The sequence below is a fragment of the Aphelocoma coerulescens genome, chromosome 1A, assembly GCF_041296385.1.
Source record: "Aphelocoma coerulescens isolate FSJ_1873_10779 chromosome 1A, UR_Acoe_1.0, whole genome shotgun sequence".
Taxonomy (NCBI): Eukaryota; Metazoa; Chordata; class Aves; order Passeriformes; family Corvidae; genus Aphelocoma; species Aphelocoma coerulescens.
Window position 1 is genome coordinate 36,619,724 of NC_091014.1, and position 22,124 is coordinate 36,641,847.

The window sequence follows — 22,124 nt, forward strand, 5'->3', positions numbered from 1 at the left end:
TTCATCCTCATGGTTAGAAATAGTTTCAGGAAATCATAGCCAGAATACTGGCTGACAAAATCAAGGAGCCAAAAAAAGCAAAATAATGGTAATTTTCTTCTGAGGCAGGAAAGGTTTTCATCTTTGAGGCTTCATTACTTGAATTTGTCAAAATTATTGTATTCTTTGTTAATTTGCAGTGATTGTGGGGTTTGTAAGAGCATATTTCTTAAGAGTGAAGGAAATACTTTTTCTTTTATATTGTAAGAAATACATTTTAAAAACATTGTATTTTTATGTATCAATAATAACAGCTGTATTTCAAGCATTTTTTTCTGTGAGAAGGAATTACTTCAATTATTGTCTTGATTAAATCAATTTCAAATTAGATACTTCATGCTGGTAGTTGGACTGTATGCTGTTTCTCAGGACCAGTTCTACTTACTATGTGCAAATGTCTCTGAGAAGATCATTGTGAGGGTAGGTATAAATTTGGATTACTTTCATGTAAAAATATTTACTGTTTTGATATTCGCAGGAGATTGAGGGGTCATGATTCTTGGGCATAAAATTACCACTGAGTCAAAAAGATTGAGGAAAAAAACTAGAATTGCATGTTGTATGAGTATGTTATCTTTTAATTATCAGAAATTAAAAATATTAAAAGTAGAGTTATAAAAAGATTTAAAAAGAAAGCTTGTTATGAGTTCCAATACTAAATATATTGATTTTTCCAGATTCTTTTTTTATTTGAGGTGAAACAATTTACTTCTCTTGCCCGGAATTTTGTAAATGCTTTCTCTAGCTAGAGTCTTCATTTTCCAAGGAGGATGAGAAGGGAAAAAAAGTAAGGGAAGAAGGTCAAGCAGCTCTAGGAAGATTAAGACCCATAGCTTCACCTTTCCAGTGTGTTTTCAGAGTGTCCCACCTCTCAATTTGATGGTAGTAATATAGGTTTCAAATTAGAAAAAGGAAGAATAATCTCTTTTCCTCTTAACTGTTACTTTTCAGTTCCCTGATTCACAGAACATTTTTCTTTTAGTACTCAGCTTTAGTCTACAGTTAGACTCGGAAAAGAGAAAAATCCTTAATCTATAATGTAACAAGAGCTCTGGAGAATTAGGGTTAGGGGAGAGAGAATACACAGAGCCCCAGCGTGAGTGGAATTGCAAGGGGACTGCCAAAGAAAGGTGAGGGCTGCTGAAAGCTTTCAGTCCTGGCTCCTTTTCCATGTGATCTGTAGGTGGTGGCTAATGTTTGAACTGGGCGTAGTCTGGAGTTATAGTTATTTCTAGAAGCATATCACGTTTAGGGCTTAGAAAGATGGGAAATACATAGCTGCCATGTGGTGGGGCTGCAAAAGATGGAGAGGACCTCTGGAAGATTGCAGTCCACTGAACTTTTTAGTGTGGGTCAGCTGAGGAGCTGCTTCTTGTTTGCATGGACTCTTTCTAGCCCTTGGCTTATGGAGGGGAATAGGCTTAGCATTTTGGTTTGGAGTCAAGTAAGACCAAGACCTCTGGTGTATTAAGTGGAGCTGGGAAGAGGCTTCTAAAATAAGTTGAGGGCTGTCAAAAGCTTTCAGTCCTGGCACCATTTTTTGCAGACCATTGCTTGGGCCCATTTGGCAGCCCAACATCTGCCTAGGCTTATGACTATGGTTTGGTTTAGCATTTGGGTTTGGACAGGGCAAAAGGGCAAATCTCCAGCGCATTGGGTATTGCTTGGGGGTTTCCAAAGGAAGATGAGGGCTTTCAGATGGTTTCAGTCCTGGCTCCTTTTTCATCTGGGTGTCCTCTTGTGCCATAAACCCTCTTCCTGCAGTTACAGTTAGGTCCTTGGAGGGCATTATGGCCCAGAGCTTCTTTCTGGGTGGAGCTGTGGAAAGGCTTTGAAAGCAACGTGTGGAGTTCAGCACTTTTCTGCCCTGCTGAGAAGTTTTATCATCCTGGCTGCTGCTGTGGGCTTTTTCACTTCAGGATGCTGAAGCACTTGTTTGCATAATTCCTACATATATTATAGTTACTGTCCTTTATTTGTCCATTAATTTCCACAATTCTGTTTTCATCTGAATTTCTCTTTCTGCATCTAACAGTGTTATAGATATCACATCATTAATAATTTGGGGAAGCTGTTGAATGTTCACATTTGTCTCATACTTGTTACAAGATATATATTTTTATGTAAGATTTAGAAATTTACATTTTCCTACTATTTTTAATATTAGATTATTTTGAAATTTCAATGAAGAGGGCTCCTTCAATGTATGTGAGACAGTTCTTGAACAGGAATTAATGGAATGAGATTTTGCAAACCTGATCACTCTTTCAGACAAAGGAAAAAGAAGGCAGTAAGGCAGAAAGATCAAGAGGCTCTGGTCTGAAGTAGTGAAAATATCAACAGGAAAGATAGAAAGAAAGAAAAGGCCATTTTTTAGATGTCTATCAGGGTTTCAATGGCAGGGTAAAGTGAGGCAGCCACTGGCTACCATAAAGTGGCAAAGCTGTGCAAGTACACTGTGAGAAAAAGCAGCTCATCTTCTGGCCTTTCATACACTCAAACACAACAAAGCTACCAGCTGAGTGGTGGTTGTCAGGCATATCAGATCATGCTCTAATTGTGACAAACAGTGGTGAGTACACAGTGCCAGGCCTTGTAGCTGGCAAAGCCTTGTGAAAGCCTGGCTTCTTTTTATCATGATTGTACTTTGGCCTGAACTCAAATTTAAAAAAAACCCCAAAACAACAAACCACCCCAAAATGAGCTATGGAAATCAAATGCCTTTTCTCATTATACACATTTTATTGGTGTTCTTTAAAAGACCCTGTTTCCTTGATATGAAATTCCTAATACGAATTAATTTGAAAAATTACAAAGGATTTTATGAATCACATGTGTTTAATCTCTGCCTTGTTTTCTCTTTTCTGATTTTCAGTCTCAGCTAAAATTTAGTGGTAGATGAAGAATGGTTATAATGTCAAAGTTAAAATTTGGAAAGCTTTGGACATTGTCAATTTAGTTTAAGATGCTAATACAGTAGAATTCAAGGGAAAAAAGGGAAGAGGCCAGTCCTGTGTGAGCACAAACACTCGGAAGTGACTCCACTCTCGTTTTTTCTGTTAGTGTGTTAAAAAGCTCTTGAATACAATTTCAATATTTAAGATTTGGCTTTTCATTTTCCCAGAATTTCTAATAGAATAAACAATAGTGCATTTATGCTATACTGTATCTTTAAACAAAAAATTTCCTTCCAGGCATCTAACCCAGGGCAGTTTGAGAATGACAGTGATGTACTGTGGCAGCGAGGACATGTTCCAGAGACTATAGTGTGTCATGGTCGAGTAGGAATTAACACAGATGCACCAGATGAAGCGCTGGTTGTCTGCGGAAACGCCAAAGTTATGGGCAGAGTCATGCACCCATCTGACAGCCGAGCAAAACAGAATATCCGGGAGGTGAGGGCCATGCAGTATTTCGGGCATTCATGTTTGCACCACAGCACATGTGTGGATCATTGTTCTGACACATGAAGCAGCTCCTATATCCTGGCTCTGCTGAAATGCTGGCCTGAAGAAACCAGATGTACCACTGTGCTCTGTAGAACCTATAGACTTTGGAGAGGGCTCTCTGTAGAAACTGGGAGCTGTCAAACTGAAGGGTAACTGGCAATACAAATACAAACAGTACTCTGATAGTGGGGGAATGGTAAGATTGTCTATGTTTTTCAGTGTGATGATTGGCCAAATGACTGTGTCAGGCTAGTTGCTCTCTCAGTGGTGTCCTAGATGCCATGCTTAGTGTTTCAACATGTAAATCTTGGTATTTTTCCAACTAGGTCGATACAAATGAACAGTTGAGAAGAATAACACAAATGAGGCTGGTGGAATATGACTACAAGCCTGAATTTGCATCTGTTATGGGAATAAAAGATACCCATGAAACAGGTATTAAGTCAGCTCTGTTCCCATTTTTCATTAACATCTACTGATATTTATTGTGCCATAGGGCCTTTTAACATCCTGCTATTTAATCCTCATTTTTTAGGTTACTGCAATTGCACACTTTGCCGTCTATCTCTTGTGGTATAAAAATGCCAAAATTAGGTATTGTCTGTAATTTTACAACTTCTGTTTCAATTTTTAAAGATGGGGAGTTTATTTTCCAGAAGAAATGAGAATGAAGTATGTGTTTACAAACAATTTTGTTCTTACTGCAGAGAAGTGAGAATTCCAAAGGTTTCTAGTTTTTCTCTGTGGAACGGAGAAAAAACCCTGAAATACTGGATTTTTGTACCACAGAGAAATTCTAGATCTTTTTTTGCTCTGCCTGTAGTTTTTAGAATAGTCAGTGGGTATGCCAATGTGTTTCCTGACATTATTTTTTGTTACCTTGCGAACAGGAATAATAGCCCAGGAAGTGAAGGGGCTTTTACCTGAAGCTGTTAGAGAAGTTGGAGATGTTGCTTGTAATGATGGAGAAAAAATAGAAAACTTCCTCATGGTTGATAAGGTATGGTCTTGAGGGAGAAAGTGGGAGTGTGTATTTAGGCTGTTCTTTCATGTGGAGAGCTATGAACGCGCGCTGTGCCCCATACAAAGCTGTAGCTCTCCACATGCGTTACAGAAACGGCCTTTGGCGGATTACTGAAAAAAACTGAAACAGCAGCTGTTTGTAAAGGACTGAATCTTCTAATGACAAGAAGAATCTATACTAAAAACTGATTACAATACTATATAAACTATAATACAGTTAAAGAGAAAAAGGCCTAACTTTTCTGAATAAAAGTGGATAGTGATTTCATAGCATTGCTTCAACAAGCGGGACTCCAAAACATTCTTTTGTGTTGAAGTGTTCAGTTAATTAGGTGTTCCAGAAGTGAATTAAGCAATGATGACATTCATCTTGTTAAATAAAAACTTCGTTACTCTAATCCTGGTATAACCTCTACATACCAAATCCAAGTGCTAGCTCTGTGTGAAGGGGGTTTTTCTGGCAATCTGAAATGCTTTTTATAGGTTCAAAGTCATATGCTGTGAAATGGCACACAAAGTAGTTACCGTGCTCAAAGGTTGAAAACACTTCCTGGGTGTTGTCCTGTGCTCTCTTCCCCTCCTTTTCCTGTAGAAATAGGACTGCAAGGAACTGTCAGTCACAGCGTCCAGTCACACAAGACTGCAGACAGCACTTGTCTCAGAGCAGCCCCTCTGCTGAGCGCTGTTTCACTGCATGCCAAAGACGACTTCTCAGCTTTTTCCCACTTTCAGCTGATAATGAGAAGAGGGAGGTTTTAGAGATAGGTGACCTTATATTTTCTGGATGTTATTATGAACACAATCTGGCATTCATTATCATAATGCATTCTTTCATTATTCTATAGAAATCACAAGTTTACACCACCAAATTTGGGGAAAATACCTATAAAAATACTGTATTTCACTTGTCATCTCTTGCTAGTCTATAAGTAGTTTAAATTCATAGGTTAAATCTTCTAGGTTGTATTCCGTATAAAAGAAGTATGAATTAGATACCTTTAATAAAGCTGTGGAAAGAGCACTTCTGGAGATAGTGTTGTAAAGGAGATGTTTAGAAAATTTGCTGTATTTGGTCAGGGTTCCAGCCTGTAGCTGATTTCTAGATGCTAGTAGAGGAGCAGTGGTGGTAGGTGGTGGCTCCAGGTTAGTTTTTCCCTTTAGGCCTTCCTATTATATTGTATGATAGCTGTAGCATCATTTGCATTTTTGAACTCCCCCAAAATTGATTTGGGGTAGTCAGTTTTTTTGTCTGACAGAAGATTAGGTTGGAGAGTTGAGCTTTTGGTTCATATCTCTTCCTTGCTGAAATATCACAAAAAATACCATCTCTAACAGTGCCTCACACCACTGTCTTTTGGGCCCATCATGTTCCCTTTCTTCTCTGTACCTTGGGTCTGTGGAGAGTGCTTGCCAGGGTGTCTTCCAGGGATGTGACCTACAAATGGAGAATGCCTGCTTTCTACTTCATGCCTGCAGGGTGTGATTCTGTGGTGTATGTGGCCCATGCAGGAATGGTTTGTTACAGCAATGGCTTAGTTGCTGCTTAGCATTTTCTTGACTGCTTGTCTAGATCTGGACCTGGGATTACTTCACAGACACTTTGGTGTTTTAATATGGTCAGGTAAATCTTTGCTTTCTCCTCTTTTTCCTAACACCTGTGGCAGAGCATATGAATGTCAATTCCATGAGCTTTGGGGTGACAGGAGCTGGAGAGATGCATCTAATAATATAAGATGTATACTGAATTCAGAGATTTGGAACATCTTCTGTCCAGGTGGAACATCTGATTTAAATTCCTGAGCTCCCAGCTCTGAAATAGCTCAGCACCTTGGATAGTAAATGGACAGTGCTTCATAACTTTTCTTTCAGTTTAGCAGGTGATGACACTTTGATATTTCTTATCTCATATTCCAAGTTTATTTCCAGATAAGTAGAGTGCTGGTGGGTGTTGTGTCTCTTTTTCAGTTAGCTGTTTGGAGCTGTTGAACTTGGTAAAATTAATTGATTGTATTACACATTTGAACCAGGCTCTGCTACTTTCTAGAGAAACATCTCAACTATGTGAAATTTGTTTTTTTGAGACAGAATCTTTATTTTCTTCTCAGTTGCACTGTGCTCAGTACTTTGTCACGAGAGAGGCAGTAACACTCTGATCAGTTTTTTTTCCCCAAATAGAGTATTTCTTCATTTTGCCAGAAGAGCCATTTTCTCAGCTAGTTGAAGCCACCTAGAAGTGATTCATGCTTGATTTGAAGACAAAGGAAAGGGCAGCTGCTCACATGTCATTGATATGAGGGCAAGTGACCATATAAGTGATTTCACAGTTCTAGGCACAAAGAGATGATTTTGAAGTCACTTTTTATTTAAATGGGCTGTTGGTATTCTGGCAGTAGGGAAGCTTGTGACTTACCACTGATAATGTGCTCTGATTCTGATTACACAAAATGCTGTCTGGTTTTGTGGAATGCAGTCACCTTTTAAAAAAAGGTATGCATGGCTTTTACAATGTGAAAGGAAAAACTGCTTTTACTAGACTGGAACACTTAGCAGTAATAACTTCATCCAATGGCACCAGTCTGGTTGTACATTAGTATGAGAAAGCCATTCTTTCAAACGCAGCAAACAAAGTACTCTGCTACTATGTTCCTGCAGTGGATCAGTAACCATTTTTGTCTCAGAAGTGGATAAAATACTTACTACCTGTATGGTTATACTGAGGGCTTCTCCAGCATCAGATTGATACCTAGATGATAAACAGGGGTAGGAGAATAGGAGGCTTTTCCCTGGTAAAATATCCAGAAGGAGTAAATGGAGGGTGTCTGAACTGTTTTAGTTGCAGAGATGATCATGTTATTAGAAACTACAAGACTCCTGTAAGAGACTGGAGAGGCTGAAGGGGAAAGCAAAATATTATGCAATCACAGCTTGACTCCTCCTTTGGTTTTTAACCTGTCTCACCTCTGTGTGATTAACATTATGTGTACAACATGGATAGAAACTCTGGCTCGTCTGAGCCTACCTAATGCCTGTAGAAAAATGGTTGGATGGACATTTTGCTAAGCAATTCTGAAATCTGTGTTCAGCTGCAGCACTGAAAATCAAGTAGTAGATGCCTGTTGGAACAGTGTTAAGGTTTCAATACAGTATGAAGGTAAAATACAGTTTAAATTCTTGGTGTAAAAATCTCTTTAGCTTCTTCAAATTTTTCTGCAAGTCCTCATTTTCAATTTACTGCCATTTAAATGTCTAGCAAAAGGCTTTTATAGTCATACGTGCATCCCATTTACAATGAGATAACTTGTGTTTTTATAGGTGAATCCTGCACTCATTTCTTCTTGTTACATCTGATTGATGAATATACTATGGATCTACTTTTGTTACTGTTTGCTTCTCAGGATCAGATCTTTATGGAGAATGTTGGTGCTGTAAAGCAGCTTTGTAAACTAACAAACAATCTTGAAGTCAGAATAGAGGAACTGGAACAATGGAATAGGAAACTGGCCAGGCTGAAACGGCTGAACAGTTTAAAGTCAACAGTCAGTGAAGAGAGCAAAGTCAGGTACCTTTGGCTGTTTTTTTTTCTAATAGTTGTCACACAAATTGTTAAAGTGATCTCTGTGATAGAAGTGAAAACTGATTTTGCTTGACAGTAGAGTTCAGCTAATTTCCAGCATTTAAGTTGTGCAAAACACCCCAAATTTCTCATATTTTTTTTTACTCACTGACAAAATTGATATTTGAAATGGCTGTTAAATCTTTGTAATTGCTTCTGTTGCATAAAGCAAGGGTAGGTTATGTCCAGTTACAGCTCTGGAACTTGGAAAGTGCTTCTAAGGCACATCTGCAGAGCTTCTTCTGCAAGAAGGAATCTTTAAAGAAATTGGTGCTTCAGCAGAAGTGATGAGCATTTCCTGTTTCTAAGCCATTTCCCCAAGTTTGCTTTGAAATCAAATGTAACATTAAAGAGCATTCACCTGAATGAGTTAACTGCAGACCTTTGTCCTTGAAAGTGAATCTGCTGACACTTCTGCCTTTCCCTTTGTAAATGTTAGAATTGAAAAGCAAGATGACATTAACACATTAAAAAATATCTTTTCATCATTAATTAGTTGCTGAAGCATTTGAATGTTAAAGAGATCTTGTCTCTTACAGCAGGTATAGTCGAGCTAATAGTCTTTTGCCATCAATGAAACCAGTCCCGCTAAAATCCAGGAAGGTGAGTGAAATTAAATCCTTGTCTGAGTCATTCACTGTGATTTGCTTTCACTTTCTCTTGCTTGTATCATGGTATAGAAAGCCGATACCTTTTCACAGGGATTGTATGAGGGAAGAAATACATACATTGACCTTTTTCAAGACAGTCTTCCTAGGCTGCCAAGTCCCATTCTTTAAGATGAACCAATGCTCATTTGCCTACCTTGCTTCTGCCAGTGACAAAGAGCAAGAGAATATAATAGGTCAAATATTCTTTGTACCATAATGACAGTCAAATGCTCCATCATTTAAGGTCACCCTACTTGTTTGGAAAATGCCTTTCTTCTGTATTTATACCAGTCTTGCTTTAACATGGTCTGAGCACATACTGAAAGCTGCTGAACTTTTAGTTCTGGCCACTTAATTGGGTTCTGAATTTGATTTTGAAATACTTCAAAAGTATGAAAAATGTCAGGAAGAAAGGACAAGGAGCTGTTACTTTTAGCTATCCTTTCGTCCTCTGTAATGTTTTTGTCCCCACACTATCAACAGTGCACAGTGCACTCACAATTTTAGGGACACTTTAATAATTGAATTTTTCCTCTGTAGATGCTGACGCCTATATAAGGGTGACCATGAAAGAAACAAGGGTGATGTAAAGTCAGCCTGGTGTAGTATTTCTTAATCTACTAGTAGTAGCTTAGATATGTGCCACTTGAATTAACCAAACTTTTTTTTCCTCCCCAGGTTTGTTTGTCAAAGACCAAAGAATCTTGCTCCATGAAGATTTTCCGAGTGACTGTAATAGCTTTGCTTGCTATTATGGCACTATGGTAACAATTAATTAACAACAATTTGACTTGTTTCTTGCTTCTCTTTTCTACTTATCTGAAAGAATATAGCACTTCTTTTCCTTCTTTTCCTTTCCTACTTGAAGAACACAATGTGTTAAAATTAACAGTGAATATCCTGGTAATATTGTAAAGTTGAAACCATTGTATAAAAGTGAGGTACTCAGGTGATGGACACACAGCTGATCTCTCTCCATGTCACAATATATGGTGCAACTTGACTGTACCTCAGTGGCTTGTACTACAGGTGCAAAACTGGACTCTGCGTGTTTTATCCAATCATTCTGTGCCTAAGAACAATTTCTGATGTACAGAGTGATTCTGTTGTGTGAAATGAAGCTGAACTCGTTCCCATTGTGGTGGGCAAGTATGTGACTGAAAGTTTAGCTTGTGACATTGGACTTGTGGAAAGGACAGTATGCTCTGGACTTCTGAGACTACCATTTTCTGTTTCCAGGCCAAAAACCTGTGGCTTACAATCTCTTTGTGAACTGAGTACTTTGAAGTGGTGTTGTGATACTATTTAGGTTGGAAACTGGCCATATTTTGTGTTGAATACAAGTATATGAACACAATACTGTATATGGGTATCTCATCTAGACCCCATTGTATTCTGCTGAAATTTTTCCCACTAAAGGGAAAGTGATGAGATAGTTAACACTTGCATGACTACATTTGGACATGGTGCTGTCAAGGTATTATTCATATTGTGTTGTATAAAAGATGGATGTAAATCTACGGAATAATTCTCTTTCTACAGTGCTTTCACAATCTGGAGCCTGTATTTACTTAGCATTCATGACAGACGTTTTGAAAAACATCCAGTGTACAGGCAAGTAAATTACCATTAGAGAATTCAAATGAGTAGAATTAGTAATAGATTGTGGATCAATTTGTTATGGTACTCAGCTCTAATGTTCATTTCTTAATGAATTGTTTTTCTTCATCAGCGGCACCTCAAGTTCTGTTCCAGTCTCTCCCTCTACCACCACAGCAGGTACTGTGTCTCTGCTGGTCTGCATATACATAATGGGCTATTATAAAATCCTGTACACAGCATTTGTGAGAATTAAGGTTTTGTGTTTGTTTGTTTGTTTTGTTTGTTTTTGTTTTGTTGTTGTTGTTGTTGTTTGCTTTAGCATTTCAAAGGGAAAGCACAATTTCTCAGAGTACACAGCCCATTAGCAGGATCCCTGAAGTGAATTTCTGTGAGATTTTGCCTTGTGACAAGGTCTATTGTTGTCCAATTCATCAACCAAAAGTCAAATCTCTAAGTTATGAAAAAAACAATGCAAAGGAAAAAGGTAAGTTGAAAAATTAGTTATTTATTATTTGAGCAGAGACTGTATGTATGGAAAATGTGGGGGAAGGGGCAAGAATATTTAAAGGTAGTTAGCTTTCTACAAAAGAGCTTAGTCCAGAGGATTTAAAAAATCTTGATATAACTAATCATCACTACAGTCAATATGTTTTTGAAAAATATGGCCTGGTTACCCTTAAGAATTTGGGGCCCTAAGATATTTTTCAGGTGTCACTGTTCTTCCTGGCCATTCTTGGTAAATTATTTGATGTGAACTGGAAAGTCACCAATCCCTTTAATTAACCTTTGGCTACAGTTGGATGGGAGTTGATTTGGGGTAGTAGAGAATGAATTAACAGATGTAAAAAACTCCCCAAAAACGGAATTGTGTCACAATGTAATGATACTACATCTTTTCTATGGGCAGAGATAGAATTCCAACTGCCTGAAAACATAAAACTTACAGTTCAAACTCTGATTGTTCAGGCAGGGGTTTTGGGTAGTATTATTTGTAGGCAGAGCTCTATAAAATAAAATACTTTAACTAGAATGAATTCTTTACTGATATTGTCTGCCAGATGTTATATGTGTAGTGTATGAGAAGGTGTGTTGTTTACAACTTTTATAATATTTATAAGAAAGGGTTAATGCATAAAGGTATGCATAAACGATGGAAATCTGTATTCCTGTTTCCCAGTCCTTAACATTGCCAGTGTCTGGAAGCAAGTGTTAATATTACTGAACCAGCATTCATACTCTTCCTGTCTTGGCCTTGGAACAATTCTTGCACCACAGTTGACAGAGTGGGGTGAAACTGGGGATGGATGCAGTTCAGCCTCTGAAGTACAAAGATCTGCCCAGGCAGGCATTACCAATTGCTGTGGCACTCTCAGCATGACCTGTTTCAGTGGGACTCATCCACTGGTCATTCCTTACTCTGCAGACAAGCTGTATGCAAGTGGTCCTTTTGATTCTTGTGAATAATGCTGCAGTAAGCCCTGTGGCAGATATAGCTCACTACACTGCTTTCAAGAGGTCATACCTGAGTAATTTGTATTGCTCTGAAGCCTGAAAGAATGTTGATTAATTAAAAAGACATTAATCTCATTTATAAGTGAGGGAACTGTAGATGGGTGAAAATGAAATATGAAAACCTTCTGTCCCCAGCTGGCTGCTTCTGATATTAGGTGGAAAGAGAAGATAAGAATAAACACAAAACATTACCTTCTCAAGGTCTTATGCTCCAAATAGCATTAACTGTGGATTCAAGAGTGAAAAATCAGCACAGTACACAAGCTACTGAAAGATTTCAGTTCTGCACAAGTTTAATGAACCTGAATATATCCCCAGATGGAAGGTAACAATGTCAATATGAAATCCAAACAGAAGGAAAACCAACAAGCTGTTCAATGTAGCTGTAACCAAGATAGATGAAGAGGAAAACGTTTTCAGAACAAAAAGCTAAGAGTTAAATATGGCGGATAATCAAGATAAAAAGTGGATACTTTAGAATCAGCTGATTAATCTGATTCATGGAAAGGTAGAACTGTTTGAAATTGCAATTGAATTAAATACTAATTTAGGAGTTAGTACAGACCTTTTGCTGTTCCACAATGCAGTACCTGAATTCAGTGGGAGCAGACTACTATGGAGTGCATCCATTGGAGCTCCTAATCCTTTGCATCCCAGATTTGTTGATGAAAAGCCTGTTAGGAAAGTTCAAGCAGAAGCAAAAGCATTCATAAGCAAGAGAAAATTTATTAAACAACAACTCAGCGCATCTTTATGTCATCTAGCTTAATGTGGCCTTTTCCCCTCATACTTTCTTTTAATTGATTTCTCTGGAGGATTTAGGCTTTTGAACTTCCACTGATTTCAGTGGAACTGAGGAATGTGAATACCCTTCAGCATTTGGGCTTTTTCTGCTCTCTGCTTCCATGCCATTAATGCTCATTGCTCTCCCCTTAATGTTAAGCGTTACCAATAACCAGGAGCTGTACTTGCTTCCTCCTACAGTGTTGTTTCTCCCCAGTGTCTCTCCTTTCACAATAATAGTTTGGTGAGGGCTCCTGCTGGATTTTGGTCAGCCTCATGCATTTACATTTATTGCCTTCAGAGGATAGTTAACAGATTCATGGTAAAGTACCACCACCATCACAAATCATGAGCAGATTTTTCCCACGCTGCTTACAGAATATTACAATTCACTTGAATTAGAACCATAGAGTGTTTGGGGGGGAGGGGGAAGGATACCACATTTATTGGATGAGTTTTTCTTAATCTTATCTGAAGATGATTGTTTTCCTCATTATGTTCTTATCATGCTTGTAGTTCTGTATGTTATTGAATTGGATTGTCACACCCCACATGGGCCTTTAGGAAAACCCTCAGTGTTACTATATGTGAAAAAGTGGAATTTTATTTACAATTTATTGAAGGTTGCTGTGGTGCTTAATGGTAATTCTTGGTGTTCTCAATTGGCACCTTGTATTCCAAATTTAGAATGCAGCAGCTTAAAGGACAATGAAATGGTAATTTTATGATGAGTAAAAGCCCAAGTGAAAATAAATTTCTACACTGGTTACTGACTCAGTTTGACTAGTTGAAATCTTAGTGAAGTAAATCTGTCTTTATCTTGATTTTTGTACAAAATTCTGATAGTGCTTAATGCTTTCTTCCGTCGTCTGCAAAAGAATCAGTTTTAAGTGTTCGGTAATTCCAAGTTTTTAATATATATTCCTGCCAATGCTTGCATGGGCTGAACTATTTTGTCTACATAGAGCAAACTTTTACCTCTACTAGGGGATTTAGGTTTTCTACAGAATAGTTCTCTGTTAATGAAAATACAAAATTACAGTGTTTAACGCATTGCTAGCATATCTGGATTATTAAGAGAAATCAGGAGAAAATGAAGGTGTGACAATTAGTTTGTGAATTAAAGGGAGGAATGAGAGAATGAACAGGCTTTTGTTAGATCTGCCCCAAGATGACTGTACGTGTACAAGTGATTGCATGTGTTCAGTAGCCATTTTTCTAGATGTGTGGAACCGTATAACGAAATGGAACAGCAGATGACTACTAAATGCTGCAATTACCACCAAAGCTGGCAGAACCTGCAGATCTTTATGATGAGCTAGTAAATAGAAAATGGATTCAAGGAATAGCTGGCAGCAGTATGACAGGTTCATAAAAAATCACAAAACAGATTAAAATCCCAAAGAGGATTTTGTATTACATTGCTTCTGGGCCCTTGGATTCCAGTTGTTAATGTTGCTCCATGCTCTTGGTCACTTACTAGCATGAGAAAAAACTGGATTTTCTTATTTCCCAGTACTGAAATGAAATCCAAATCTGGAATGAATAAGAGAACAGTCAGGTCAATCCACCTGTCTTCTTTCAGTATCAGTAATAACGCATATTCATCCTTCCTTCCTGTCATGGAACTGTCATTTCCATTCTATTCTAAGCAGCCATTCTGAAATCAGAAAGGGTCCTTTGGGAAACATGGGAATGGAGTATTTTGGTATTCTAGAAATGGTATTTGATGAAGCACATTAGTTTAGGCAAGATTGGCATTTCCCAGTGCCAGTTTCCTGGTAACACGTCTCTGAACAGATTCTTAGCTGGCAATTTTTGTAGAAGCACAAATTAATAGCATTAAATAGCATTAAACCATTTCCCATGGGGTCAAAGGGCCTTTTGCCTTCCCCAAGTTGTACTATATGATGATTATTCAAAAGACCTTTAAAGTTCACTTTTCTAGAGAAGTGCTGAGAAAATTAATAGAATAACAATTAGAAGAAGAAGAAGTCATCGGCTTATATTATCCAGCCTGGTTCATTGTTTGAAGTTACAGAGGTGACGTCAGTGAACATGGTGATTGTGCTGTTAGAGCTGTGTATTAGCTTTTAAATTTGATTATGCATCCTCTCTCTGAAGTAATGGCTCAGTCCTCAGTATCTTAACATCTCACATTCAAAAATCCAAGTTGTTCTCCCAGCCTACATTTGCACGCCAGATGCCTATAATTCCTAATGCCATTTTCTCACTAATAAGAAAGATGTGGCTTTATGATCAGATTTGTGCTGAAGTGCCTGTCTGCTTATTGATTTTTGCTTTGGCTCTCCGTTATAGAAATTGGTGATGTTCTCTGTGTGTGGTGAAGCCTTTTTTATTAGGCTAGTTTTTGGAAATATTTTCAATATCCTGTAGATGTCAAAAGCTTGTTTCTTGTTATCTGCAAACTTACTTTTACTGCGTATATCTTCTTCTGAATAGAGGTGGTTTATATTTTAAAGACTTCTCTTGTGATTATGCCTGACTTTACTCAAGAGATAATTAAAAAAAATATCTCCTGGGTTTGTATTCATACTTTGCTGTTATAGCTGAGCAAGACTAATCTGGGGGATGTTTGTGCATTCATCCTTTCACAGGAAAAAAAAGCGACACGTTACCCAAAAGACATCTGGTCAAAAAACCTAGTGGAAGACCTGATCCTGGAAATGACTGTAAGTCCTATATTTAAATGAAAAAAAAAAAAAAAAAAAAGTTAAAATGTTTACTTGTATAACTTTCAAGATCTACTTTTAGGCTTGGAATTCTGCTTCTGGAATTTAGAGAAGTTTCAGCTATAACTCATCATTATAGAGAATTAGCACTTGTGAGTCTAGTTCCTGTGAACCACAGGAAACCTGTGATTCACTGTAATTTTCAGTTTATTCTTACATCGTCATTAAATTTTTATAGATTCTGACTGCCCTCTCTACAGAGTTCTTAGGCTTGGCTTCAGATACAATAAAATGACAAGTGGCATTTTCCTTGACAGGGGCTAAAATCTAGTGCTTAAGTATGTGAGTGTGATATTTGTGTGCAGGAAACTCATGATGCAGTGTGAAGGCAGTGTTTTGGGGTTTGCCTCATCTCACCTAAGGGATTAAAATGTCAGCTGCTGAAAGGGGACATCTCTGCCTTCAGATCTTGACACTGCCTGCTTCAGAGGAGATGAAATGAAGTTCCTTGACACAGGACATTTGGCTTGATTTCAGGTTCCCCTTTTAGTGACTGTGCACTGCTGTCAGAGCCAGTCTGGGCTGAAAATATTGATTCTTTTATGTAAAGAGAATATCTGCTGACTACATATGTTATAACAGCATGCTCTGGCATTCATTCAGTATGAGCAGGATTATGCCTTGTGTCTTTTTGGTTTATGTGCATCCTCTGTTTTAAGGCTTGTTTTTTAAAATAAATATTTGATTAAAGAGTAGGCAGTATTTGGATGATAAAACACCTAGACTTAGACATCTAGACAATGCACTTAAAGCGGGTGAGAAATAGGTTTTGCTTGTTGCCTAGATGTGCCCCAGTGGGATAATCTGGGAAAAATCATTCCCCTTCTGATTTTTTTTTTCATGGGTACACACACCCCAGACAAAATCCTCTGAGGCATCACTATGTTACATGTTGTAATGAGATGCTCTGTCACAGGAAAATGTTCTCCTGTGCTAGTTCTCTGAGATGAACATACTCAATTTCCCTCTGTCACTTGTAGATATTTGCAGGCTGAAATTTAAGTATATACTTCCACACAAGAGATTTTATAATCAGAGAACAGGTCAGCCTATACTCATCAAGTTTCTTTGCAAAGCAGGGAATGGTTGCTGTAGACCTGAGGAACAGAAACACAAAACCAGCATGCACAGCGTGATGTGAAGGGCTTGGGCCTGCCGAACCAAGTCCTCCTTGTGCTTTCTGCACCACAGACTTGGTGAAGGGTCTGCAGGGGAAGCCATATGAGGACCAGCTGACATGACTTAGTTTGTTCAGCCTAGAGAAGAGGAGACTGAGGGGAGACCTCCTGGTGACACACAGCTTCTTCCTGGGGGGAAGCGCAGGGGCAGGCACTGATCTCTTTGCTCTGGTGATCAGTGACAGGACCCGAGGGAAGAGTATGATGTTGTGTCAGGGGAGGTTTAGGCTAGATATTAGGAAAAGGTTCTTCACCTCAAGGTTGGTCAGGCACTGGAACAGGCTCCCCAGATAAGTGGTCATGACACCAAGGCTGCCAGAATTCAGGAAGGATTTGGACACATGGTGTCCTGTGCAGGGCTAAGAGTTGGACACCATGATCTTGTCAGTCCCTTCCAGCTCAGGATTTTCTGTAATGCTATGATTTTAAATCACCCAGCCCTTTCCCAAACCATTGTCAGCATCAGCTTAGTTCCACTCAAAGGGATTAAACCTGTTCAGCCCCTCGTGTTTAAGGGGCTGCCACAGTGCACATGGAAATGGTCTGGTTTCAGAGTCTGAGATGCTGCAGGTTCTAACTGTGGATTGGATGATGTAGATGTATCCAGAAGAAAAAAGGCTTTCAGGATGCAGCTCAGTGAAGCTATTCCCAGGCCAGCTGTGAAAGCAGAACCTGTGCTTCCGTGTTAGCACCCTAGTTCTTGCTGCCTAACTCTAACAAGGCTAATCTGCCCAAGAGAAAAACAGCGTTATCAGGGCTATGCTCATCATCTATATGTAGAATATTAAAAAACTATTGCAAAACCAAAAGTTCTTGCAAGTTCAAGGCAACACTTTATGAAGGAATTATGTTTTCTTGCGCAGAGAATTAGAAACAAGTTTTGTTGCATTCCATATTATTTGTCTCAACAAAGATAAGTTTTTTCAAATTAATGGTTACTTGAATGAGTATGGCTTCTAGTACATTAAAATGAATATTGACACATTTGTGTTCTACTTGGGCTGCCATCAAAGCAGCCTTCAATGTCTGCCCTAAAGAAAATGGTACAGTGTTAGGTTCCCAGGATATTTGTCCTTGCAAACTAAACAAGGATCTTATCTCCAATGGCAGAATGAAGGTAATCAACAAGAGACTTTTAACTGAGTGCTAATTTAGACCTGCAGCAAGTCTTGTAGTGTCAATCAAGAGAGTAGACTAACTGCAGTTTTATTATGCTCTTACCTAAGGTTTCTGAAATAATCAGGAATAAACCATTGTTCTTAATACTTCTAGGGATTGATACAACAGTCAGTTCCATACAGATTTTGGAAACTCAGCAAAGCATTGACAATCGCTATTGTAGAAAAAATCTGCACTGCAGGTAGGTGAATTTTTTTATTATGCTGTGGTGGAATAAAACACCATTAATGTGGCCTGGCTGCCTGGCTGGCTCCTGCTCACAGTTGTTTCCTCTAGCATGCAGGAGCCTTTGATACCTTTTTATGTTTCTTTCTGTTTAAATTTAAATGCAGTTTTCATGTTTTGGCAAAGATACTGTCTATCTCAAATCCTATGTGTATTAATGCAACCTTTTTCAGCTCTGGAAATTACAGCTATGTTATTCCTATTAACAAATACACACCCATGGATGTAGAAATCTCACTGGAAATAAAGTAAGTACAATTAAAAGGAATACATGCAAAAGACTGCAGTGGTTCATTATTTGATAGAAATTCTTGCCTGATGTCTACTGTTAAACGAATTTGTCCTGTTCAGAGGAGTGGGAAAGATCTATGCACAATTGAATTTGTAATGCAGACCTTTGGGTAGATTCCTTGCTCTAGCATAGCCCCAATACCATTCTCAACTCAAGGAAAATTTCACCCAATGTTGCAGATATTGAAGTCCAGAAGTTTCTATCCTAGGAATCATTTGAGCAGACATGTATGTGTATATTGGCAGGATTGTGGCCTCTGGCCTGGGGATCAGCTTTTTGTTGTTGTTGTTGTAGAGAAACATTATTAGGAACATAACACGAGTAACTCCAGAGAGTACCTTCTTTGAGCCTGTTGTGCCAAGCCCTGTAAAAGGGGGATTCTTGTGAAGGAGCTTCTGGTATCACATAAAATTGTGACTTTGGGCAGGGAAAAGCAGCAGACTTATTCCTCTCAGCAGGTATTTTCTCCTCAAAAGCCTACCTCCATGTTCTCCCAGAGGGAACAAGTCCTTTCTTTTGGACTTTTATTCTGAGAAAGGCCAGTGATAGCCAGAACAGCTGCCAAACTATCTGCTTGATGACACTTTATGGCTCCTGTCTCTGCAAGAAGGGACTTGTCCAGTCTTTTGATCTTCAATGTTATCCCTGTAAACATCTGCCTTTTTCAGATAAGATGACATGTAACAGTACTCCTGAAGTACTGTTTGTACTTCACTGAACACTCCTGAAGTGTCTGCTTGTTTTTGACAGCCACTGAAAATTTATCTTTTAAATGTATGCCATTATAATCTAATAGTACAGCCCTCCCATGTAGGGATTAATACATCACACTCAGAGTTTCACTGAGTATGAATTTATTTTGAATATTGGTTTGTGGTTTGGGGGTAACTGATTTTATTTTTAATAAAGTAATTTATCCTTATTTTTCTCTGTTTCTTGAAGCACCACAGAACCATTAATTATATTTCTCTGCAAAGTCACATTTGGAAATTATTGCTCCCATTATTCTTCAAGCCAAAACAGTAGGAAGGATTTCCAAGAAACCACACAGGTAAGATTTTTGCAGCAATACTCTGGCTTATGGGGATCATTTTTATAAAACTAATGGCTGCAAAATTGTGACTTTTGTTAAAGTACTAAAAATCCAGTGGTACTTTGAGTCTGTCAGTCATGGCTGACTTTGGCATGACCATAATGAGATGCAATAACTTTTTTGGAGTCAGTTTTCTGCTGACTTTTACAAAAATCTATCCAGTGATTCTCTGCAAGGACAGTTTTAATTCTGCTTCAGCCTAAGTCACCACTCTAACTCATTATAACTCCAGAGATTCTTTAAAAATGGGAATAACTTATCACTCAGAGCCTTAGGAGACAGAGTCCTTGAAACTCTCATCTACTTTACAGTTTCCATTATTATCTTATGGGTAATGAATTCCAGTTTTAAAGTCTTGAATTTGCTGATAACAATGGTAGTATTCCCCTTTATTTCTGTGTGAAGAGGAGTTTACCAATAAATCCCTCTAGGGAAAATTCTTCACTTTAAAAACAAAAGTTGTTTACTTACCATTCTCTGGATTGCCTCAATGGGGATAAAACTGTTAAAGCATGTTAGCTTTTCCCAATAAAAAAATATTTAGTGACCAGGTCTTGCAAATCTTTAAGCATCTCCAGTAAATTGATGAAGGCTTTAAACTCTCATCAAGTTCCCTGGACATACAAGACTCCTTAAAGGCCCCCATTTGTCAATGTTTGTTTGGAAATGCTTATTCTGGCTAAAATGGTAGGAAAGGCAGAAGCAATGATAATAGCATTTCTGAACACCTTGTAGGAGAAACATCCCTGAATTTGGAAGTAATTTCAGAGTCTTCTTTAGGATTCTGATCTATGCTCCCATACATAACATGTTTTTAATTGATTTTAATTTTTTTTTGTGCTTAGTCAAATTAGAGCACTTGAGACACCTCCAGCCTTAAGCTGCCTTTTTGCTCAACTTTTCGAATGTCTTTGCAAAAAGTTGCAGGCTTCTCTCTAACTGTGGCAAAGTCATCTGAAAGCCCAGATTTTCTGAGTTTTGACCTGTCTGCTGTAATTTCAACAGAATTGGAATTAAGTCAGACATAGAAAGTTTCGCAATGCAGAAATGTCCTTGAAGCTTACTGACAAAACTGGTCAAAGAGATTTCATGTGTCAACCTGAAATCCACATCAAAAGACTAAAGCTAACTAGCCTCCAGCAGCAGTGAGCATTCAGATTTGATGTGACTCAGAATAGAAATGCTGCCTAGTTGAAGAGGTTTCTTTCAAGAGGATTTTTCTAGGGATTGGAAGGCTTATTCCCTACCAAAAGGCAGAGCAGCAATCATTTGGACTCAGCAGTCCCACATAAGTTTTGTCGTGTGAACATATCATCTCCAGCAGAGAGGATGTGTCAGAAAGTGAAGTGAGGAGAAAAAGATGAAGAAGTTGAGACACTAGAAATAAAAGTTGCCATGGATCATTGGGTAAAAGAGAGGTGAGGATTGAATTTTGTTTTATTCATTGTAGCATAAACATTTCAGGTACAAAGTATATTGTTTCACTTGTACATGGCAGTACACTGTAATAAAAATTAGCATGAAACCTTGCAGGTATCTGTTTTTGAAACACTGAGTGAAGACACTACCTGCATCTTTAGAATGTATAGAGGAACTTTTCTCTCTTCTGAGCGCTGCTAAAGTTGCTGGCCCAAAATCAGCAGAGCTGCCATTTGCTACTATTACAACTTAAAGCTCTCAGGCCACCTGGCACATCAGGAACAATCCCTATTTATTGTGAGATTTGCTTAGAAAACAAGTGAGGGAATCCAGTTATTCAGAGCCAGCTGAGTGTCACTGGGAGCCAGATGCCTGCAGTTCCCATGTGGAGCTGATCAGAGTAAAGCAACATTCACAGGGTTTAGTCAGCACTTGGTCTTTAAATACTTTGACTACAGCTATCAAGGCTTGGTATCGTAATTACTTTGCACTGCATTTGTCAATTAAATATTTCCAGAGCTTATCCTTCTCTCCAATTTCCCATGAAATAGGGTTATCTAATGTCTCCCATTTATCACCTAGGGACGCCAGCATGTTTGGGCTCTCCCTGTAGCTAAGCTGTATGACAGTGTATACTCTTTCCGTGTAGCTGTGCCGGTAAGCCTTTTCAAACAACAACATAGCAAAAGACAAATAGCATCTGAAATGACAGAAGTTCCTATATGACTCTCTTTGTTTTTCTTTTGCAGGGTTTTGCTAGCTGCTTGACAGACCCTTATTTTGCTGGAATGTTTTTTACTGATTACTACTTCTACTTTTATCGGCAGTGTAACTAAAATGTTGCCAAACATTCTGTTCTTTGGGGAAAAGATGAAGAAACACGTGATATGAAAAAGAGACTTGCAAATGACCCTGGATATTTTTTAAGCCTCTTACTGAGTTGTGTGGGACTTTCTTGGTTTTTTTCAATTTTAGATTAAAAAAAATAGTAGAAAAATAAAGTGTTTGTCAACAACCATAGCTCTGCATTTCCAGAAATGGTTTCTAAAGAGACAAGAGGTAATGGAGTATATGATGATATTGTGGGTGGAGTGGGAGCTTCAAAGTTTATTAGAGAAGCCCTCCCATTGAGTCACAAGGTGCAGAATGACCTCTGACTTTCTCAACGCCTCAGAGAGGAGTGTAGGTGCAGTTCAATCCAATCTTAGCCCCAGACTTGGTCAACGGTTTAAGTCAAAGGAACTGTACACATGTGATTGAACCTTTGTACAACTTTGTAATGCAGGATTAAGGATGGCAAGCCAGATGTATAAA

General features: G+C 38.4%; 1 protein-coding gene across 1 annotated transcript in view; it reads left to right on the forward strand.

Annotated features, from left to right (window-relative positions):
- MYRFL (myelin regulatory factor like) overlaps positions 1–21,752 on the forward strand; it is a 40,474-nt gene extending 18,722 nt beyond the window's left edge. Inside the window, exons 10-25 of the mRNA XM_069003894.1 lie at positions 369–459; positions 3,234–3,434; positions 3,815–3,923; positions 4,379–4,488; positions 7,907–8,070; positions 8,664–8,727; positions 9,453–9,538; positions 10,317–10,388; positions 10,507–10,553; positions 10,696–10,860; positions 15,290–15,364; positions 17,875–17,962; positions 18,180–18,254; positions 19,241–19,349; positions 21,393–21,467; positions 21,560–21,752. Of these exons, the coding sequence (XP_068859995.1) occupies positions 369–459; positions 3,234–3,434; positions 3,815–3,923; positions 4,379–4,488; positions 7,907–8,070; positions 8,664–8,727; positions 9,453–9,538; positions 10,317–10,388; positions 10,507–10,553; positions 10,696–10,860; positions 15,290–15,364; positions 17,875–17,962; positions 18,180–18,254; positions 19,241–19,349; positions 21,393–21,467; positions 21,560–21,646 (1,618 nt within the window). The 3' untranslated portion in view covers positions 21,647–21,752. The remainder of the gene's footprint in view (positions 1–368; positions 460–3,233; positions 3,435–3,814; positions 3,924–4,378; positions 4,489–7,906; positions 8,071–8,663; positions 8,728–9,452; positions 9,539–10,316; positions 10,389–10,506; positions 10,554–10,695; positions 10,861–15,289; positions 15,365–17,874; positions 17,963–18,179; positions 18,255–19,240; positions 19,350–21,392; positions 21,468–21,559) is intronic.
- The last annotated feature ends 372 nt before the right edge of the window (positions 21,753–22,124 follow it).